Source organism: Siniperca chuatsi, linkage group LG7 (assembly GCF_020085105.1).
Source record: "Siniperca chuatsi isolate FFG_IHB_CAS linkage group LG7, ASM2008510v1, whole genome shotgun sequence".
Taxonomy (NCBI): domain Eukaryota; kingdom Metazoa; phylum Chordata; class Actinopteri; order Centrarchiformes; family Sinipercidae; genus Siniperca; species Siniperca chuatsi.
Window position 1 is genome coordinate 24,369,524 of NC_058048.1, and position 20,906 is coordinate 24,390,429.

Consider the following 20,906-nt stretch of genomic DNA (forward strand, 5'->3'; position numbering starts at 1 on the left):
TACGGCGGTATCACAGCCATGAAGCAGAGCAACCCGCTAAGCAGATCCACTAATAGAAACAGGAGTCCAAAATAAATTTGAATATACAAGAAATCACAGAAACCGTCTGGCCATTATTGGTAGAATCAAGAGGGATACATTTGACTGAATACACGTATAATCAAAAATTCAATGATACAAGAAATAAGAAATGTGTAACAAGCAGTTATACCATTTTAAGTAATAGACTAATCAGGTGGTTGTGTTTGGAAATTTTACTAATGTTTATAAAACAAACTTGCGAGAATGAATTGTTTCCACAGAATGTCACTGTCTCAGGACCAAAAGCACAAGCAGGTCATTTACCAAAAGGTTAAACAGCCATGAAAACAGGCCCTTTGATGCCAACGGGCGGCTTATTTGGCCATCTGGAGCCGCAACATGACAAAGAGTACAAAAAGCAGGGAAACTAGAACACAGACCTGCACTGCCAAGCACATAACAGTTTATTATGAAGAAGGCATGGATGACGTTAAAACCACTAAACTGAAGAAGCAATGATATCTGGCAATAACTGTGTGACAGACAAAATGCAGAAACATAGAAAGAAATTCTACTTTCTAGTCACTTTTACACAATCTACCGTTGATCTATTGCAATGTCATGTCCATCTATTGGAGCTATTTAGCAGAGTTTCAGGAGCAGGGCCACACCTCAATTATGCCACTCCCGGCATTCCCATAAATACACACCTAACCCATCTCCTCCTCTTTCGCTCTCGTCGTCTGTGGCCCTCCCTTCCTCTCCTTTCTTTCTCATATTTTTCCCCTCCTTTCTAATCTCCGTAATGTCCGGGGGGTGGGGGGGTGCTATGGCGGATTCCCCACCAAAAGCTTCCCCACAACGCAAATGCAGTACGAAGTAGTACAAGAGTTCAAGCTTTGCTCATAATCTTTCATTTTCGTTAATAAATCATTTAAACGCATCTGTTGATGGTGTGGTCCTTGCTAGTGAATGCCTCGCTAAATCTGTATTCCTAAAATAATTTAGAGATTTGAGAAGGCAGATTTGTTTGTTGGAGTGAAAATCCCCAACTCTTCCCTCTACACACGATTACAGTATGGGCCCTATCCTGGGATTATACCTCAGCCATGTGCTCCATCTTGCTGCCATGTGTATAAGGCTGACAGACCAAGCACTTCATCTCTGAGCCCTCTCACACTACACCTACAGTCCTGATATCACTACTGCACCGCTCTGCCGCAGAGGCTGTTCCTTAGCAACCAGCTCAAGAAACCATGTCACCATAGAAACTGTCAGAGGAAAAAAAAAACCCCATTACATTTTGTGATCAGGTTACGAATATAGAATACATGGGATAGAGTTAGGTTTAGTTAAAAAGCTGAATATTTTTGTAAGATGTTTTGTAATTAATTTGTTCAGTCAATTATATATGTGCCACTTATCAGCCCATAAAGCAAAGCACACATCTCATGTAATTGTGATATCCAAAAGAATGTTAGTTAATGTAACGTATGGGTACAGTGTGATGTGAAATGAGGCACGAATTATCAATTTCACAAAGTATAATAATGTAAATAATGATTACTATCCAGAAAGGTCAATTCAATATATATATATATATATATATATATATATATAAAATAGAATGCAAGCAGCTTGTTAATTAGGTGCCAAGTGACTGATTAGATTTCCTGTCTGGTACTATCTCACTAAGTGAATATCCATTCAATAGTGTGCTACTGTTTGGTAGGAATATGAGATGGAGTCCTAGAAACCTATTTCTCATAATACATTTAGCAAATATTCCCAGTTGACTTTGAACCTACTGAGCTGTCTCCCTTTGGGTAAGGACGCAATTCTCAGAGAGATGAATGAACAGAACAGAGCACTTTGTCTGTCATGTCAGAGGCAAAGTTCTATTTCTTCTAAAACCTCAAAATTCACTCACTGTGCCAGATAAACTCAGCCTGCAAATGTGTACCAAGTTTGCCTCATGTGCAGCGTGCTGAGGTAAGCTTCCTATGAGATGCAGTACCACAAATGGAAAGACAGAATGTGGAGAGAATATTTAAACCAAAAAAGCACAATACCCATCTCCACAACCAAATGTATCTAGGTACTGCACCCAACCAAACTATGAACAGATGCGCAAAGGTCATGCCAGTCTCCTTTGACTTCTATCCAACAAAAGCATCCTTGCCTCTTCCTCTCGTAAGCAATTGATGTTACAGAGGTGGTGAAAAATGCATAAGATAATCGCACTCTCTTAGGTATAGAGCACTTAGGGTTGTCCTGGCTGCTTTGTTCAATGACTTTTAAATGCAAACATTCTCTCGCAGTGCTTTTGTTTGATATAAGCACACGACAAATTAGCATATTAGAATAAGGGCTATATAAGTGGATTAACGAATCTTAAATGTATGGCAATTTAAAAAAAAAGGCTGAATAATGTTAACTACAAATGTGCAACCAACACAACCCAACAGAGTTTCTACATCAAACCGAACCCAATATTCTCTGGAAAAGTTCATCAAGCAACTTATGCAACTTTAATTAACTTTAAGTGTTTGCCACTAACTGTGAATGGCACAGTTGTGTATGCAACTGGTAAGACATATGTTTAATGCTTCCTCTCTGAGTAAGGGGAGCACTGAAAGAAAATCATGCACAGACAGAGGGTGGACAAAGGTCAATGTGACTTTTGCAAACTTAAGTACATATGATTCCTTAAGTAACTGGTACACAAACACATACATACTTACAGTGGTGTGAAAAAGTGTTTGCCCCCTTCCTGATTTCTTATTTTTTTGCATGTTTGTCACACTTAAATGTTTTAGATCATCAAACTAATTTAATTATTAGTCAAAGATAACACAAGTAAACACAAAATGCAGTTTTTAAATGAAGTTTGTTATTATTAAGGGAAAACAAAATCCAAAACTACATGGTCCCGTGTGAAATAGTGATTGCCCCCTAAACCTCATAACTGGTTGGGCCACCCTTAGCAGCAACAACTGCAATCAAGCGTTTGCGATAACTTGCAATGAGTCTTTTACAGCACTGTGGAGGAATTTTGGCCCACTCATCTTTGCAGAATTGTTGTAATTCAGCCACATTGGAGGGTTTTCGAGCATGAACTGCCTTTTTAAGGTCATGCCACAGCATCTTAATAGGATTCAGGTCAGGACCTTACAACCTTCATTTAAAAACTGCCTTTTGTGTTTACTTGTGTTATCTTTGACTAATATTTAAATTAGTTTGATCATCTGAAACATTTAAGTGTGACAAACATGCAAAAAAATAAGAAATCAGGAAGGGGGCAAACACTTTTTCACACCACTGTACATACATACATACATACTGTAGCTATCAAACTTAATATTGGCTAAGTACTTCATAAAGTGCAGGACCACAAGACAGTAGCATTACACACATAACTAATCTGTCATCACATTCACCATAATGTATTGCATTCTTATTTCCTGAAGTTTAAGTAATTGTCATTACTGTCATTGGACCTCAAAATTATAAGAACCCCACCACAATATTTTATCTATTTTCTTATATTGGCAGCTTTTTGTTTAGATATTTGAATGTTCTCCAAGTCTGAAAAATTAGCAAAAGTGAGGTTCACAGAATCACCACTAGAAATGATAACTTTAATTAACACCTACCATCTTGCCATCAACAGTATACAGCCTTTTGACGACTCCAGAGTCCAGCTTAATGGCGTCTGTTATGTCAGTCATGACCTGCTCAAAGGAGTGTGCAGTCTTCTTGTTGAGCAAGATCCGTACAGCCTTGCGAGGCTTTACTCCACTGCGGACAATGGTTACCAGTTTGGGCTTAATAAAGTCCTTGCTCTCCTTGGCTTCTGGGCATCCAGTCTTGGCACTACCAAGGGAAGAAGGGTCACGGATGGACACAGCAGTCCTAGCACCAACAGACCAGTTGGGATTTACATTCTTTGTGTAGTCCACCTTCTTGTAGGGCTCTATGGATGCACAAACATAGCTCTCCCCTGCAGAAAATCAGGACACATTAATTGATTTTCTATTTGCCCACAAACAAAAACTAAGACACACATGGAAGATAAAAAGCAAAGATCACAGAATAGTGTAACACTGGCTACTTCTGCTCTACAAGACTAAGGAATCATGCATTTTGATCTGCATCAGCTGTTAAATTTGGTGGAGTTTGTGACTTAACTGATCTTACATTACTTAATATAAACTAAATCAGGGGCAAACTTACAACAATTCAGGAACACTACTCACCTTCCACCAGCTGGTCCATGCTGGTGATCTTTGTTGTCCCATCAATGGTATATATGGTCCGCACCCCTTGTGGCAAGTTGACATTATCTGATAGAGATCTTGTGAGGTCAGCCAGGAGTGCTTCTATGGACCTAAATCTCTCCTGAGAAATGGCATACACAATCCCTTTGAAGTAGCGGTCCCCATTGCGGTAGAAACGAATCTTCTTGGCCTTCTTTTCTGAGCTCAGTGCTTGCAGTGTCCTGGTTCTGTACAGGCTGCAGTGAGCGCTATGAGTGGGACTGGGGAGTCCATTCCCTCTTGAGCCCCTTCGGGTATATCTCTGAGCCTTGTCCCGCTCATCAAAGTGCTCCAGCTCCATGACTGTGCAGTGCTATTATACCTTAAATAACACAAGGAGAATTCTTACTATTCTAATAAGCTCTTTAACTTGAACTCACATAATACATTAGAGCAATGAGGCTCTCTGTCAGTCTAGTTGCTTTCACTCCTGATGCAGCACTGAGGCAAGCTTTGATGCTGCCACTGATGCTCCTATACAATATGAAGTAACATGTCACACCCATTTCATGCTCCTGGTGTGTCTCAATTCAGTTTTTATAGCAATTAAGTTCACATGCATTTGCAGTGGCTAACACAACATCAACAGTATTTAGCCTGTTTAGGGATCTTGACTGAAAGGTGAATAGGTAAACGACAAAAATGAATATAGCAAGAAAACGGTATATAACATATGTTTTCTTGTTCTGGTGCAATCGCTCTTACCTTTGAGGTGAGGACAGATGCAATAGAACGTATATCTGTTAGCGAACTTGTCTCAATGAATCATTTATTCATTTGATGCCTTATGAACCATGCGTCCCTTTGTTGCTTCTGTGATGGTGCTCTGTCTGCTTGCCTGTCGTGTGTTTACTCTGCTGTAGAGAAGGCAGGGCTGTAGCCGGTGTCCTCCACCCTCCCCTACTCCTCTGCCATTGCAGTGATTTACACCGGACCACTCGGGTGTCAGCACTCCTCGTGCACGTTGCTGTCAGCGCGCGCCCTCACAGAAACCTCTGTACGTGTTTATATGATGCGCGTTCACGTTGAGGTTGACCTGCTTGAATAACATCATACTTGGGATATTTATGTATTAATAATAAAAAAATCCAATAATAACCATTCACTAATTAGCTCACAACCACAGTTTTTTTTTTTGCGTGAACAGCAATCAGGTAAACTTTTATTTCATTAGGATATTATACAAACATTCAGGTAAACAATATCAGCACGTATAAATCAAATTTAAATGTTACAAATACATATGGAGAACACACCATGAAAATAAATCACAACCACAGTTTAATTAGCTTAAAGCCACCACGCCGGATGTTTCTGTTTGCCTGGTAGGTGTTTCCCAAACACATTTCACCATAGCAACAATAGCTAGCTAGCTCGCAAAGTGAAACTCGGGTTAAAGTGACTACAAATATATTACAAATGAATGACGATTCACCTCCTCTTACATTAAAAGTTTCCTTTTATGTAACTGACTTACCATTTTCAATAAATATGTAGCATTAGCTAGTTAGTCTTCAGTTCATAGCTAAGTAAGCTAAACTACAGCTGTTTCAAACATTCCAATCGGATTTTTGTTTATTTCCGGTTAATTTTGCTGCTGGAAAATAGGACTAAAAAATCCCTATACAAGCCGGGTGATCGAGCAGAGTACATGCAGGGGTTACAGATTAAACTAATAATGCACTACAAATTTGAAGTGTCTTCCTATCTGGCCTGTTTTGAGGCCAATTCACACAGGTGTAGGTGATGTATGTAATTAATTGGCACACCCCAAGCGCGTGGATAAGCTGATGAGCGGCAGAAGGACACGTTCCACACGGGAACTAATAAACATCACTTAACTATGAGCAGAAGACCACCTAATGGGTAATTTGCACGTGTTTTTGTATCAAAATCATCACAGCGGACTGTCATACTTTCATAGGCCTAACCTTATATCTTGCATGAATAACTGTTGTAGGAGTGGGTCTATGACACATAGCCTACTTTTATGGCTATCAGCATTTGTTAAAACTGATGCAATTACTTTATTATAGGGCTTTTATCCAGCTGGCATGCTTAAGACATAATTTACTTAGACTCCAAGTTTGGAAGGTTATTTTCAACAAGTCACAGTTTGCTGATCAGGCTGTCCAACTAAAAGATCTTAAAATAATGGACAAACTTGTGACTTGTTGAAAAGTTGACTTACTTTTCTTCTCACTTTAACGACTTTTACTTGTATCTCAAAGTATTATGGGGACATGAATCTGTTTTCATTGTCTTTGTTCCTTCATAGAGTATGAAAATGAAGTGTAGATATAATATTCCCCTTAAAAGCTTATGGACACATGCTCATAGTCTTTTTCATGCAGGTTTTTAGTGAATATTTGCAATGTAACCTGAGCCTTTAGAGTAGCACACCAGATGATATGATAACAGCATGATACTGGAAAAATGTACTTGACGAAGACACTTTGTAAACCCGTTTAAACCTTTTTATATGTAAATCAACAGTTTTGAATATAAAGTAGACATCAGTGTGTTGGGTGGATTCAGGATTGTGTTTGCCTTCAGGTCCAAGGATGATCTTAATGATGACCCTACTAGAGGGAAGTATTACCCCTCTACTGAAAAGGAAAGTGAGCTCCAGGCTTCTCTTCATTCTCGCAAGGAACAGAAACGGAGGTTGGACTTAATCTTGTGTTTTCTGTTCAGTCATGGGCAACTTGTAGACTACATTGTGTTATTTTGTGTGACACCATCAACAATAACGTGTGGCACAAGTTCACATGTAATATTTTGCATGTTTTCCCAGGCTTCAAATCAGAACATCTTGTCGACGCTTGTGTGACCTTCTGCCCTTTGTCAATGGTCAATTAGACACAGCAACCACACTAGAGCTCACTGCAAGGTACATGAGCTACCTGAAGGAGACTCTGCCTCCAAACATTCTGTCTAAAGTAGGTCTACTGCATCCTTTTAGCAGCATGGAAAGCCATACCTTTGCTGTAATCATTAACATGACTTAATGTCTTGTTTTCCACAGGTTAATAAAGCAGTTGAGGAGAATGTGAGCAGTTCATGCAAAAATGTACAGAGATCACAAAAGAAACGGTACGAACTGTACTGATTTTTAGATTTTTTTTTAAGATAGTTTTTAATAGCAAAAGTGCTAAGTGGGATTTCTTTTTCTCCCACAGAAGAACAGTCAGGCTACAGAGGAATACTTTTCAGAGAGCAAAGCCAGGTGCTAAGAAATCAACTGAGGGTATGATTGTTTTACTTAATTTATTGTATTTGTTTGTCTCTTGATGCAGTTATATTGACTATACACCTTGCAATCCTGGGATAACAATTGTCAAATAAATTAATTGCATTGTTTGAGAATGTTTCCTGCAGCGTGAGTTTAACATAATATTTAATTTCAGATCATGTCCCAAGAAGATGCACTCAGCAGAAGATCTGTAAACAGGTAAATCAGCCATCTATCACAATAACCAATCCTCTGACAATGGATCAGACGCTTCCTCCAGGTGACGGCCCGACCACAGTGCATGCCCCGATACTGTTGGACAAATCGGCTGTTCCCCGGGGACAAATGCTGCCAGTATGCCAGGATCAATTTCTCCCTGCCTCATTTCAGTCTGTGGAAAATAACTGGATGAACCCGACCTCTGCATTTATGAATCCCACTTCTTGTGCTTTCACATCAGCAATGATCAGCCGCACTTTTTTACCAAAGATGGGACCTCACCCATCTTCAAGCCATGTGTTATGGGATGTCACTCCTAGCCTGGTGGATCCTGTTGCTTTCACATCAGGGAATTTTGGCCAAGCCTACAGCCCACCTGAACAGACTACGGTAACAAACTTCATCGTACCCCCGGTAGAACAATGTCAGATTGATTCACCTCTGGTTGGCTCAACTGACAGTATTTCATCTGTCGATTTTACAAACCAACCACTCGTCCCAAGTGCAACTTCAAGTTCTCATGACCTGACACCTGAGAATGGAAATCAGCCAGTGTCAGATGCTCTGTGTGATTTAAGACTCCTCCAGGAGAATGACCTTTGTAGCAGTAGCCCTTTGACAGACAGTCCACAGGATGTGGTCAGTCCATTTTGGTTGGATTTGCTGTTGGATACCAATGGTAACTTGTGCTTCCCGGATGCTAATCTCGTAAACATTGTTCTTTCCCCTTACACGGGGTCTAACTAAGCATATGGTAACTATATGTCACTGATATGCTGAATATATACAGCATATTTGCTTTGTTTTGATTGGCCAAATATTTCAGAAATGTAGATATTGGTTAGTTTTTATTTTATGTTGATCTATAATGCATATGTGAAAGATATGTAGGCAGTTGATGGGTTGTCTGAGTCTTTCTCTCATGTATAACTGAGCTAGAGCTGCTTTATTGTGATTTGCTTTAGGGGGTCTACATACAGTAACTCGGCATGCAATACATGTCTATATACCGTAGGTCTTCATTACGGCCAACAAATTAGTTAGCTCATAGGGACAAAGTATATGAGGGCTGTGTGCAGCATAGTACACAGACCTCAATATATGCATTTTCAAATAGTAAAAGGGCTCACAGTTTTTCACCTTTTTGTTGTTTAAAAAGTTACAGATGGCACTTCTGATTATTTTTAGTACATCTTTTATTTTTCAATAGAACACTGTAAGAATTATGGTAGCTGTGCGTTCCTTCAATTTCTCAGGTAAATAAAGCAGATCAGTCATATTTTATTGTATTCTAAAATTACTACTTTAAATATGGCCAATCCATATAAGTGGATTATTTGTGTTACATAAATTGGAAACTACTGGAGGATTGTTGTTTTTGTCTTGCAGTTAAATAAAATGCTGTCTTCAATACTTCTGTCAGTTCAGTTATGAATAATAAACTCAAATATAGCCAATGTTTATCTCTGAAATGAAGGAGTGTTAGTTTTGAATAAATGTGCAATCAAACCCACATTTGAATCTTACAATCAAATACTTTCAGGATTTTAATAACATGAATTTATATGAGTGAAATTCAACTGACTCAGAAGCACAAAAAATCCCATAAAGCCTCCCTAAAAATAATGGAATAATTTATAAACATACTGATTTGAATTTCTGAATTCTTTCTAAAATATTTTCCATTCTTAATTTCTGAAATTTAACTCTTTCACACTTGGTACAGAGTGATTACTCTAACCCTGGTTGGACAAGAAATGTTGCTGTTCCTATTTATAAGAAAAAGAATTTACAGAATAAACCATCAGTATGATAAAAATACTGTGGTAATTAACATGTGGTAAAACATACAGCCACTAGATGGAGGTATTAAGCTGACAGATTCAAGATAGTCTTTACTGGATTTAAACTGAATAAAACTGCTCAAATCCAGCCTGCTCTTAACGCAGAGTACAAAATAGATAGCAATGAATCCTAAATTCTTCAAAAATACTGAATTTCTTGTTTCTTTAGTTTATTTTTTTCCCAGAAAAGTGTAAGTATTTCTGGTGGGAAGAAAATCTCAATGGTCAACTAGAGTACTTGAAAACTATTTGAAAATTACATTTACCTGCTGAGGTCTTAAAGCTCGAGTTTAGAAAGAGACAAACCAGATCAAAAATAAAATAAGCTGGTTTGGAAACAAAAATAGCATCACACTTCAAAATTCACATTTTGTTAAATGTTTTGTCCATACATCAAAATAATAAAATCTAGATTTTTATATTAAATGCTATAAACATTAACATTTTGAAGATATGTGGATACAGTTGAACTAAAATGCAGAAGACAGCACTGCAGATTGTTGACAAACACAAATATATAATCATTTTTACAGTTTGACTCGTCAGACTTGCAGTCAGCATTAACATTTTAGTAACCCTCATTCATAGGAGACGGCAAACATTCTCTTGCTACGTATTGAGGGTCCAACAAAAATGCATAACATAATTTTGTCTGAAACAGTTTATCTGAAAATACTGACACACACACACAATATGTTTTAATAATTCATTCAAAGTATATAAATTAACACACAGATGCTTCATGAACAAGAAAGATTCCAGTGTCTAGTCAACAACAATTCAATGCTTTCTTAGTACAAAGATCAGAGTTAAACTGGTATCTTGAAGGTTAAGTGATAATACCTGAATGTTATAGCGTGTCAATATAATGTAAACCCAAAATTAATGTTTTAATTTGGGTTATATATAATCTGCTGTTTTTCTTCATTTAGGTCCATCTACCTTATTTTAAATAAAGATTAAAGTGCTTAAGAGCTGTATCAAACTATAGGATATGCAAATAATAGTAATAATAATAATAATAATAATCTTGTAAATATAAATCATGTTTTATAAATTATGAGTATCAAATATTGAGTTATTTGATAGAAGAATACAAATTATGCTTTAAGGCATTGCTGAGGGAATGAGGCAGGGCACGACCGTCTATTTGTCAGATTTCTCCACTTGCTTCTCGCTCTCTGGTTTTTCCTGAAGGTTGTAGTCTTCCAAAATGGCCTGCGCTGTGTGCTTGCCAGTCCTTTTCACCACAGCTTTGATCCCCAAGTTGTCAACATTGAAGGCAGTGATACCGACATTAATGGCAGAATTGACAGCGTGGTCTGTGGCTTGTCCTACTGCTGCCCCGTACCTTCATCAGAAGTCAGATTGGGTGAGAGGTCAGCGCGAGAGGCGAGAAACAGAGGATATTGGAAGAATTAATTCGTTAATATGCAGTGCAAGGATTGCAAAGATGCCATGCTGTATATGGATTTTACTGTGTGGATTACACCCATGCAAGTGCGCAATCTTAAATTAAGAAATTTCTGACTGCCAGAATCTGAATTTTAATCATTTTTCCACTATGATTTAGAAATCCAAGGGTGGGAAATATGTGGTATAATTGTTTCCCAAAATGTCACAATATCAATGTATATCGAAATTTAATTAAGAAACCATTTAATGATAAAACAGCCAGATGGGAATTTTTTGGCTAATCCAGTTTATTAAATACCTGACAAATCAAGGTACTTTAATTAAAGGGAGAACTTGCATAACAAAAACTATATCTCGCAATATATAACATGATATCGCCCAACCCTATAGAAATCAATAATAAATCAACTATATTGTGTAGTTATTTTGCTCATCATTGGAACATGTAGCACCAATTCATACAATCCGGGAAGATTTTAAAATCAGGCAGGACAGAAACATTGCTAATTGTGAAATTTCCATTGGAAACATTTGGAGAAATCAGTAAAAGGCAGCGGATTAATTTCTACACAGGGAAGGACAGTGAATTGGCAGCATAGATGACTTTAGAGTGGTTTGTGCAAGAGCCAATGCTTGTGATCATGCTTGTGATTAGTGGTGAAAAGAGTTAAATAGCTGTGTATAATTAGGAGAAATTACATTTCTTCTCATTAGGTGGGTCAAAGATATTTTGTAGACCCCTAAATCTGCAAACAAATTGAAAAGGAAAGTAAGTGAGTGCACGTTTGGTTTGCATGTATAATGCAAGACGTCAGCTGCAACATACAGTATATATCAAAAACCTGTCCAGCAAGCAGTTGAGCAAAAATTTGCATTGCTGTATATTTAAGCAAGTGATAAGTGGTCAGACAAGTAATTTGAAAAGGAAGGGAAGACTTACTTATGTTTTACGGTGGTGACTGTCTCTGATGCTACACTCGTGGTAATGTTCTTTGCTGCTACTTCCAAACCAGTCCACATGGTTGCAAATCCTGGGCAAATACACAAAATACAAAGCATGTTAGGCACATTTTAGTACTCTTTTTATGAAGAACTTCCTTTTAGCGAATATAAAGTGTAAATATACTCTACCTTGCACTCCACTGGCAGCTACCACCATGGCTCCATCTATGTTGGAACGCCCATCCTTGTCTTTCCTCATAGACTCTGGGATCAGCTTGCCTCCGTGTTTTTTCACGTGTGGAGCCAACTCTCGACCCACACAGCCAGCGACCGTACACACCCCGTCCACTACAGTAATACAGCATTACTCAATTAGAGGTCCACTGCCAAATAACCACACAAGGTCAGTAAAACATGCTGACTGCGGACAACTTAGTCACCTAGAAACTGGCTGACTTTGACAGCTCCCCCTGTCGCTTGCTTGGCAACATGGAGGCCTTTGGTGACTGTGGGGCTGACTTGGGTGGGTTTGTCCTCTGGAGTGATGTGTTCTCTGAGTTTAGATGCCCCTTTGTGAATGGCCTTGCCTGTGAACTCAGCTCCCTTCACCAGGCCCCAGCTTAGCCAGGAAGCACCTGAAAGGACAGCAGGACCACATAGGACTAGTCATGCAGACTCTAGTCTTTCCTAACTAACAGCATATAGATATTTTAGGGGGAAGACGCAGTTTGACCTCACCTGTCAGGATCCCACTTGCCACCTTTTCACTCCACTCGGGCAGAGCCTTATCCTCCTCTGTCGCTGCTGGTTCAGTCTCATCAGATGTAGCGATGGCCACCTTCTGACTGAGATTAATGGTGTCTGCAGCTTCATCTGGAGCCTGATCATATAGACACATTGGTTAGCTACTGAAAGATGAAGACAGAATGTGGGCTGAAAAAAAGACCTACTTGTCAGTCAAAATATTTGCTTCTTTGTGCAAGCTGTACACATCTCCGTTCAGATGCTCGTCTCCAAGTAACCCACCAATTCGCACAATAGCTCCTCTTATTATTCTGTGCTTCTCGTTACAATGCGCTATTTGTTTGCCACAAAGAGATTACCATATTAAAATGTCTCGGTGCAGTCAGAAAACAGTCTCCCTTTGTGCTGAAAACCTCAAAATTTCTATTTGACCCAAAAACGAAAACAACACAAAAGTGCCTACTTGTTGATAGGGAATCACGTCCATCAGAGACAGATATATAGAGATAGATAAAGAAGATAACTAGCCTGACTGCATACATCAGAAATGACCTTGTTTGGCATCGATCTGAGCCAGCGTCTCTACTTCCATCATGGCTGAACTGGCATTTGTCTTTCAGCTGAAGCTCTGAGGTCTGCTGCAGATAAGAGCATTATACCTGATTAATTCTCCTCACCTGTCTTTTTCAAATCCCCATGATGCTGAGGCAGGGGTAAGTTGGAGATGTGCGCCAGCTCAGAAGTAAGCAGGAGCCAAGGTTTCATGCCAAAACAATAAAAAAATTTGGAATCCACTCAGTCTGCAGCCTCAAAGCATTGTGTAAGCAGCAACTACAACCATAGCAGATTTAATATTTGCAGTGTTTCCTATGCTTGCAGAATTTGTTTGTGATGATCAACTTGGAGAAGGGTGAGGGGTGTTTAGGGACTGCCAAACAGCAGTGAAATCACAAGCTAACTAACAATTGCACCATTTGGAACAATGTCACTCTCAACTGCATTTCAACACAGAATTTAGAAACAAAAACACATCTTCATTTGTGAGGAGAAATCTATATAGGTGGCCCAATGGATCCTTCTGTATGGGAAACACCGATTTGTTAAGTTAACATTAGCAGCTGAAGCTCAGGCATTCTCGTATTACATTAATAGCATGGAACAATTAAGACTGATGAGTGGGATCTCAGCTTTCAAAGTATATGCAAAGTGAAGATGCACCCTTTCACATGCCTGTAACTAGGGCTGTCACAATTATTACATCATCGCCTCATTGCGATTATTAGAGCTAACTGCGATCATTTTGCATCGATTGTTTCCATTCACCTATATAAAAACATCTGGATGAAACTAACAGAAATGTCATATTTCCACATCGTTTTCCATTGTATGAGGCTTGACTGCTGCTCTTAATGATGTCTTCTTGTTGTGCCCCCTTCTTCTGCTATGGTTTAATGGCACCTGAGTGGAGCATTAGCGCCACCTGCCCTGTGCAATTTTTGTTTACAAAGCCAAAAAGGCAAACAGAAATGTAATTTTTATTTATATGTTTCAATGTTCAATGTCAATAAATGGCGTTTCTTCTTCATAAAGGTGTATGTGCATTATTAAACTATTATTAGGCTTATACTATAATAGTGGCATAAAATGAACAGAAAAACACAATTAAACTGGAATGCAATTATTTGTATGACAATTATTTGTCAACTAAAATTTCAGGATCGTGACAGCCCTATCTGTAGCTACCAATAGTGGCAGTGCACTCTTAACTTCAGTCTCATTTGCCTAAAATAGCTCTTCCACTGGAACAAGGGGATTTGTCAGAAGGCATTGTGTAACAATTCTTTGGTGACTTCAAATACATAGTAAAACATGTGTTGTGGCTGAACTGTCTGCACAGCAACACTGACCTGAACCCTGAGATCTGTCATCTGGGACAGCAGATCCTGGAACAGCGCTCTGTCTGCAGCAGGCAGCTCAGAGGACAACACCACCCCGACATAATAGCCTGGAGCTGGCGCCATCATGTCCGGAAACATAAACACACCAGTGTTACACAGCAACACTGGAGAGTCCATTGCCATGAGAGGGTATAGCCAGTCGCACACCTGCCAGGAAGCAAAAGAAAATTAAGAGAAATAAAGAATGCAACAGCCAGAAAATGTGATAATAAATAGCTAAATGTATGATGTCATGATGATGTGTTACAGCCCAAAATATCACATTTATTTCTGAACAATGTTCCCTAATATACATATTGAATTTACATGGAAGTCAAATGTAAGAAGGGAAGAGAGCGCTGCAAAGAGATCTTGCTATGGTATAGGTTTTCAAATATAACCTCGAAATGACAAGCCTTACATGTCTAATGGTGATTCTGATTAGTGCAACACTGAACCGTCTGAGAGAAGACAAAACAGAGGACACTGTCTCCCTCTGACTGCTGCATGTCTAACAGGATTATAGGGCATAACAGTGTAAGCAGGGTTTAGCTAATTACTAGCACTCACTAGACATCACTGATGTCACCCACTGGCAACAGCACCTGGGAAATTCCCCAATGAAGAGTCAAATTTCAGTCTCATGATCCACTAGTGTCAGTGGCTGTTTTAACAGCAGGGCAAAACTTTGCCCAATAACCACATAAAATTACTCAAAACAAGATGAGTTGGATGAATTAGATAAGGTATTGATTTAGCCTTTTAACATAAATCTAAGCTGATACATTTACATAGCTTCATGTAATTTTTTATCTTATCCCTGTGGGATTGACAGGAGGATCACATCATATCCATAAACTCATTGGTGTTAGGGCACTGAGTAACGCTCACGTGAACATGTCCATAGGGCGAGGGATAGAGATCATTAACAAGCCTATCTCCTCTTGCTGATGACTCATAGTCAAAGAGGTCTTGATGAGCCGAGCAAACAACTTACATAATCAGGTTAAAGGGCACAAGAAAGACTTAAGAGAACTGGTGACAGTGCAGTGATGACATTTCACTTGCACTTATTGCATCAGATGGGCACGGGGGTGGCTTATTTAGTCTTTTCAAGCTTTGTACCAGAGAGTGTTTTAGCGTGCTGAAACACCTGGGGGAAAACATTTATTGTCTCTTACCTGCAGAAATGCTGGTGGTCGATTGGGCATTCTGTCAGAGTGATCACTAGTAAACTTCACCAGCCGCAGGTAGCCCGGGTACGACGGAGCGCTCACCTGCCCTTCAGGCGTGACAAAGAATATCTGTACACCACGAGGGATATACAGCACCTCCTCTCCCTCTTCACCCATACTCTGGGGAGATGGTGTTGAGTTAGATGTACGACTGTAGAACTCATCCCCAACCAATGACATTTCCCCTGCATCTGTTCCATATGAGATAGATACGTGGCCGTCAGCCGCCTGAGGAGAGTAAGCTGGAGGATGTTCGGCTGGAACCACAGGCTGTCTGGTAGGTGAGAGAGGTAGACCCTCACTACTGAATGCAGGCATGCCTCCTACAGCTCCTGCTGCCTGGCCATTAGCAGAAAGTGGGTTTGGGGGAGCTGGCCTCTCTGGCTTCTCTTTGATGGGAAGTTTTGGGTAGAGACCTTCTGCAGACATGTCTGTAGCATCAGGGCCAGACACACAGCTAGCGTTCAGTGTAGGTGCTGATCCAAGGTCAGAGCTGGTCTCTAGTATGGCCAGGCGAGTGGTGATGTTGTTCAGCGTCTCCTGCATCTTCTGCTGCATCTGTCTGGCTAATTCCCATGAGCTGCCGACACACTCCTCCCCCCTTGAGGGCACACTGATGGCCCTGAGAAGGTGTTGTCGCCCTCGCTTGTACAGCTCCAGGGCCTGTGCCTTGTCTCCAGCTTCGTCTAAAGTGAGTCCTTTATTGATGCACTCAAAGGCCCTCTCATAGCCATCTTTGATCACTTGAAGTCTGGCATTGTCGTATGCATCTTGTTTAGCTTTCTCCATTCCTTTTGAAACGAGACAGTTAGCTTTATTTACAATTGGCTGTATCCATACAAACATGGACTGACACTGTCACATCACTAACGATAAGGCAAAAACATGTACAGTATGAGAGGGCAGATTGTCACCTTAGCTAGAATTTGACACACTTCATAATACTTTACGTTGCTAAAGCTATGGGTTATTCTACTTACATTTTACTGTTTAACGTTAACGTTACTTAACTTCGGCCCCAGTGTTAAGCTCACCTTATTCACAATCAGAAGTCATTTCATATCACTTGTGAAAAATTGAGTAATATGACCAGTCTCTCTGACTGATGATAAGTAACGTTATCTGAGTCACTCTAGTTACGTGCGTTGGTTTATCTGGTGTAAAAGAGGTCGCTAAAGTAGGCTAAAACAGGCTTATATTGATGATAAAGTCGCCAACACAAACTAAGAACAGCTGATGTCTCTGTTCACACGAGTTCACCTGTTACGCCATGATCTCATTGTACCAACAGCAACATAAATATAAAACTGAGAAGTCTGTTAACATAACATGATTAGTATTAGCTAGTTAGCATTAGCTCCGCCGTTAGCTAACGGTATCCACACTTACCTCAGTGAGCAAAAAAACTACGAAGTACAGCTTAATTAGCCAGTTGCGTTAGCTATCTAACGTTAGTAGCTAACGGTACGTGTTCTTGTCGAAACGGACCCTTCTAGCTTACGAATAGCATTAACTTCAATCAGGAACCGTCTTCCTGAGAAAAGTTGTGGTGTGTTGGTAGTTAGTCGCTGATGGACCTTTTCACGACTCCCAAATTGTAGAGTAGTGATGTTACACAAACAACTCTCCACAGTATTGACGTTTCAAAGCAAAAGTATTGTGACAGGATGTATCGATGTTTCACTTCAAACAACTTATCCACGCCCACCACAATGCTAGACATTTGACTCGAGCGTATCTACTCTTTTAGTTTTATTTTGAAAGTAGTAACCGGAAAGGTTAGTATGCTACAATAGCTGCATCGACGCTAGCTTGATTTAAAGTGTTGCAGTTCGTCACTGTGACCACTGGAGGGCAGTAAAACATCATTCTATGATTCTAAGTACATTAGTCTCGACGCTGGGTGGAGAGGACAGTTACATTTAGAATCACGTCTTGTGCTGCCATCTAGTGGTCACAGGGAGGAACAGCACTACATTCAAATTAGTCAAGTTAATGTCAATGCAGAAACGATAACATACTGACATTTCCTGGTGCATACTTTCAAAATACAGTGACAAAATGGAAGCATTCAGAAACGAACAAATGATCATTTAAATTGTTTTCAAGTGATCACTACAACTCTGCATTTTTCAGTGGGATTAACGTTGAGTTGTGTATGGGTACTGATTAAATGAATAGCCTTTAGACGTATCAATAAGCATATTCAAAACAATCAAACAATATAAACCCCTATACCATGTAATGCATTTTGATATACACCTGCAATAAATCAGGAGACTTATGGAAAGCCGATGAGGTCATTATTTGTGTGCTTGGTCGATGTTTTTATACGTCTGTTAATATAGTTTTATATCCAGCTGGCGTTTATAAACGAGGTTGTAAACGGCATTCCGCGTTTTTAAATGCAGCTCCATAGCTGGCTGGCACACCTGAAGAACAAAATAGGCTTTGACCAACAGTTGTGACTTGTCTTGAAGTCAGAGGAGAGTAGCCGATTGCAGTCTGGGGAGGTATCAAAAAGCGTGCCTTAAGTCGAACAGCTCGGAGCTGGCTTGACTCACTTGCAATGGTGGAAGTAGCTTAGCTTTCTTCCTTGCTGATGAAGTGGATGCAATAGAAATCCCAAGTGACTGAAGCATCTGTTCATTTGAAACCAAATCAATGCAGGGGGGTTGAATACTGCATGTAAAAGCCATAACCACTTATTAGTTTTCCAAACAATTTGTTCAGTGGTTCTGACATTAAATTGTTAATGTCAGAAATGTACTAATTAAACATATGTTACTGCTTAAGTTCATGTGTATAGACTTTAATGATGAAAAATTTTAATGGAAGTGTTGTCATTTAATTGTGAGTGGTGACGTAAACCTTTTGTGGAGCCAGTTGGAGAGTTTCATCAATAGCACAGGGTAAAAACTCCCAACAAGCACTCAGCTTGATCTATTCAAGCATTTCACTCCTACAGCTCCTGGAGAGCAACTGCGGCACCTAGCTCTCAAAACTGCGCAGTCTTTGTCCCGCAAGATTTCCATGTCTCACGCTATGCAATGCACTCAGAAAAATGGCGATTGAAATTGTGCAGGTCTGCGTCAGTCTGGCTCATCTCAAACAAGCTTTATATCAACTTTCCAAAATAGTAATATTGCTTTTTGAGTTTCTATACAGGACAAAAAGATTTAATATCTTGTAAATATTTGATTCTGCTGGCAAAATATTATTTACACAAATGTAAATTGAAGAAGACACGTTATCCTTTTAAAAAAATAATTTATTATTTATATTTTCACTTCAGTATTTGTAACAGTCTTGTTCAGCAGTATTGTAATATGTTCTATAGATGCCTGTTTAAACTTTTGTATTCAATAAATTGGGAAAAAAGTTGATTGTGTTTTTAGTGCTTGTTTAGTTTGTTTGCCTTGTTTCTTGGACTTTGCCTGCCTTGTGAATTTTAGGCTTTGCCTGGCTTTATTGGACTTTAGATATCGCCTGCTCTCTGTTGGACTCATTTGCTGGTTTTGAACTACTTTTCTGGTTTTGATCTCTGCCTGTCTGACTATCCATGTAAGCCCTTTGTCTTTAATTAAATCACTGCTGCATTGCTCTGCCTCTGTTGTCTGCATTTTCAGTTCATCCCTTGTTTTCCCTGAGTTCCCTGCTTGACACGTAACAGGCGTTTATAAATGTGAGCTGGCGATAGAAAACTATATTAAAAGACGTATAACATCGAACGGCAGGGAAAAGTCAATGAATAATGACTCTTCAGGGGCCCCTACGACGTACAAGACGAGGGTCATGTGAAAAACGGAGGAGGCTGAACTAGTACAGCTAATAGTGCTAGCAAACTTCTCTGGCACTGACCATCTCCTTAATAAATCAATGCCTTTAACGTTAGCCTGGTTGGGAAAGCTACCAGAGCATTTTAACTTGATGATGGTTTACTTTGGTGTATTTTGAATCATGAGTGTTTAGTGTCCTCTGGTGGGTGAAGTCAGGAACTGCAACACATTAAAATTGTCAAAATACAGTGAGCAAACGGAAGCAATCGCAAATGAACTGTATTGATGCTGCTTTGACTAGTGTGTTGCAGTTCCTCATGGTGACCAGAAGATGACAGTAAACACACGTGATTCTAAACTCACCTCAATGCGGACATCATAGCATACTAAAACTTCTGGTGAATACTTTCAAAATACAGTGATCAAATAGAAGCATTTAGAAACTAAGAAATGATCATGTTCCTTGATCTCCAGATATATCAATGTAGATATCCCAAACAAGCAAAAAATATAAAGCCTTCCACCATGTCATGCATTTACATACAATCTGTACAGCGCTATAAATTGGGTAACTTTCGAGGGCCCCCAATGAAGAGCAAGAGGTGGTTCAGATGAACGACGGAGGTAGTTGAAGCAAGGCCAGTGCTTCGCACTGATTACCTCTAATGTTATCCTAAATTAATTTGCAATACCTCTTCTTTGAGGTTTTACGACATCCTTAACGTTTCATTGTTTACAGCCCCCTAGTGGTCACAATGCAGACCCTCAAAACATTCAATTAGTCAAACTAGTTTGGGAATACCGATAGGGGTAGCTCAGCAAACACTAGTGCTTAGCAAACCTCGCCAAGTACTGATTATGTTCTCACAGTAAAAGTAATGTTACCCTAGTTAACAAGGCAACCGATAAGTAGCCTTCAGCTGCCTCCATCTGCTAGATAATGAAAACAAAATGACTGAACAGTTTAATCTATTATTTTTGATAGCCTTTTTTGTTTTTAATTGACATTGACTAAACTGAAGTAATTGGAAATGAATGGGCAGAATTATCATTAAATCAATATGTTAATTGTTCTCTAGCAGTCAGATTTACTTAAGTTTAGTTAAAAACCAAAACAAAATAACAAAAACAAGGACAACACGATACAGTTGACTGTGGCCCTTAATGTTTAGTATATTTTCTGATGTATTCAACACAAATCCACAATACCACTAA

General features: G+C 39.4%; 3 protein-coding genes across 7 annotated transcripts in view; 1 reads left to right on the forward strand and 2 right to left on the reverse strand.

Moving 5' to 3' along the window:
* Positions 1-5,947, reverse strand: part of LOC122878558 (serine/threonine-protein kinase DCLK1-like) — a 20,210-nt gene extending 14,263 nt beyond the window's left edge. For all 3 annotated transcript variants that reach the window (XM_044201441.1, XM_044201440.1, XM_044201442.1), the window contains exons 1-4: positions 5,818-5,947; positions 5,046-5,379; positions 4,281-4,662; positions 3,678-4,024 (exon numbers count right to left, since the gene is read on the reverse strand). In XM_044201441.1, the coding sequence (XP_044057376.1) occupies positions 3,678-4,024; positions 4,281-4,641 (708 nt within the window). In that variant the 5' untranslated portion in view covers positions 4,642-4,662; positions 5,046-5,379; positions 5,818-5,947. The remainder of the gene's footprint in view (positions 1-3,677; positions 4,025-4,280; positions 4,663-5,045; positions 5,380-5,817) is intronic.
* Positions 5,535-9,723, forward strand: LOC122878560. Of its 2 annotated transcripts, none has more exons than XM_044201445.1 (6): positions 5,535-5,665; positions 6,897-7,007; positions 7,138-7,282; positions 7,369-7,436; positions 7,523-7,590; positions 7,751-9,723. In XM_044201445.1, the coding sequence occupies exons 1-6, from the start codon at positions 5,598-5,600 to the stop codon at positions 8,539-8,541; spliced, it is 1,251 nt and encodes a 416-aa protein (XP_044057380.1). In that variant the 5' UTR covers positions 5,535-5,597; the 3' UTR covers positions 8,542-9,723. The 2 variants fall into 2 exon arrangements, with proteins under 2 accessions (XP_044057380.1, XP_044057381.1); XM_044201446.1 differs by lacking the exon at positions 5,535-5,665 and adding an exon at positions 6,038-6,206.
* spartb (spartin b) lies at positions 9,329-17,616 on the reverse strand. 2 transcript variants are annotated; one of them, XM_044201444.1, is made up of 9 exons: positions 17,302-17,616; positions 15,859-16,703; positions 14,648-14,845; positions 12,735-12,876; positions 12,437-12,631; positions 12,186-12,344; positions 11,995-12,085; positions 11,754-11,800; positions 10,869-10,989 (listed from the first exon to the last, which is right to left on the reverse strand). In XM_044201444.1, the coding sequence occupies exons 2-9, from the start codon at positions 16,699-16,701 to the stop codon at positions 10,973-10,975; spliced, it is 1,692 nt and encodes a 563-aa protein (XP_044057379.1). In that variant the 5' UTR covers positions 16,702-16,703; positions 17,302-17,616; the 3' UTR covers positions 10,869-10,972. The 2 variants fall into 2 exon arrangements, with proteins under 2 accessions (XP_044057378.1, XP_044057379.1); XM_044201443.1 differs by lacking the exon at positions 11,754-11,800 and having other exon boundaries at positions 9,329-10,989.
* Positions 17,617-20,906: the final 3,290 nt, after the last annotated feature.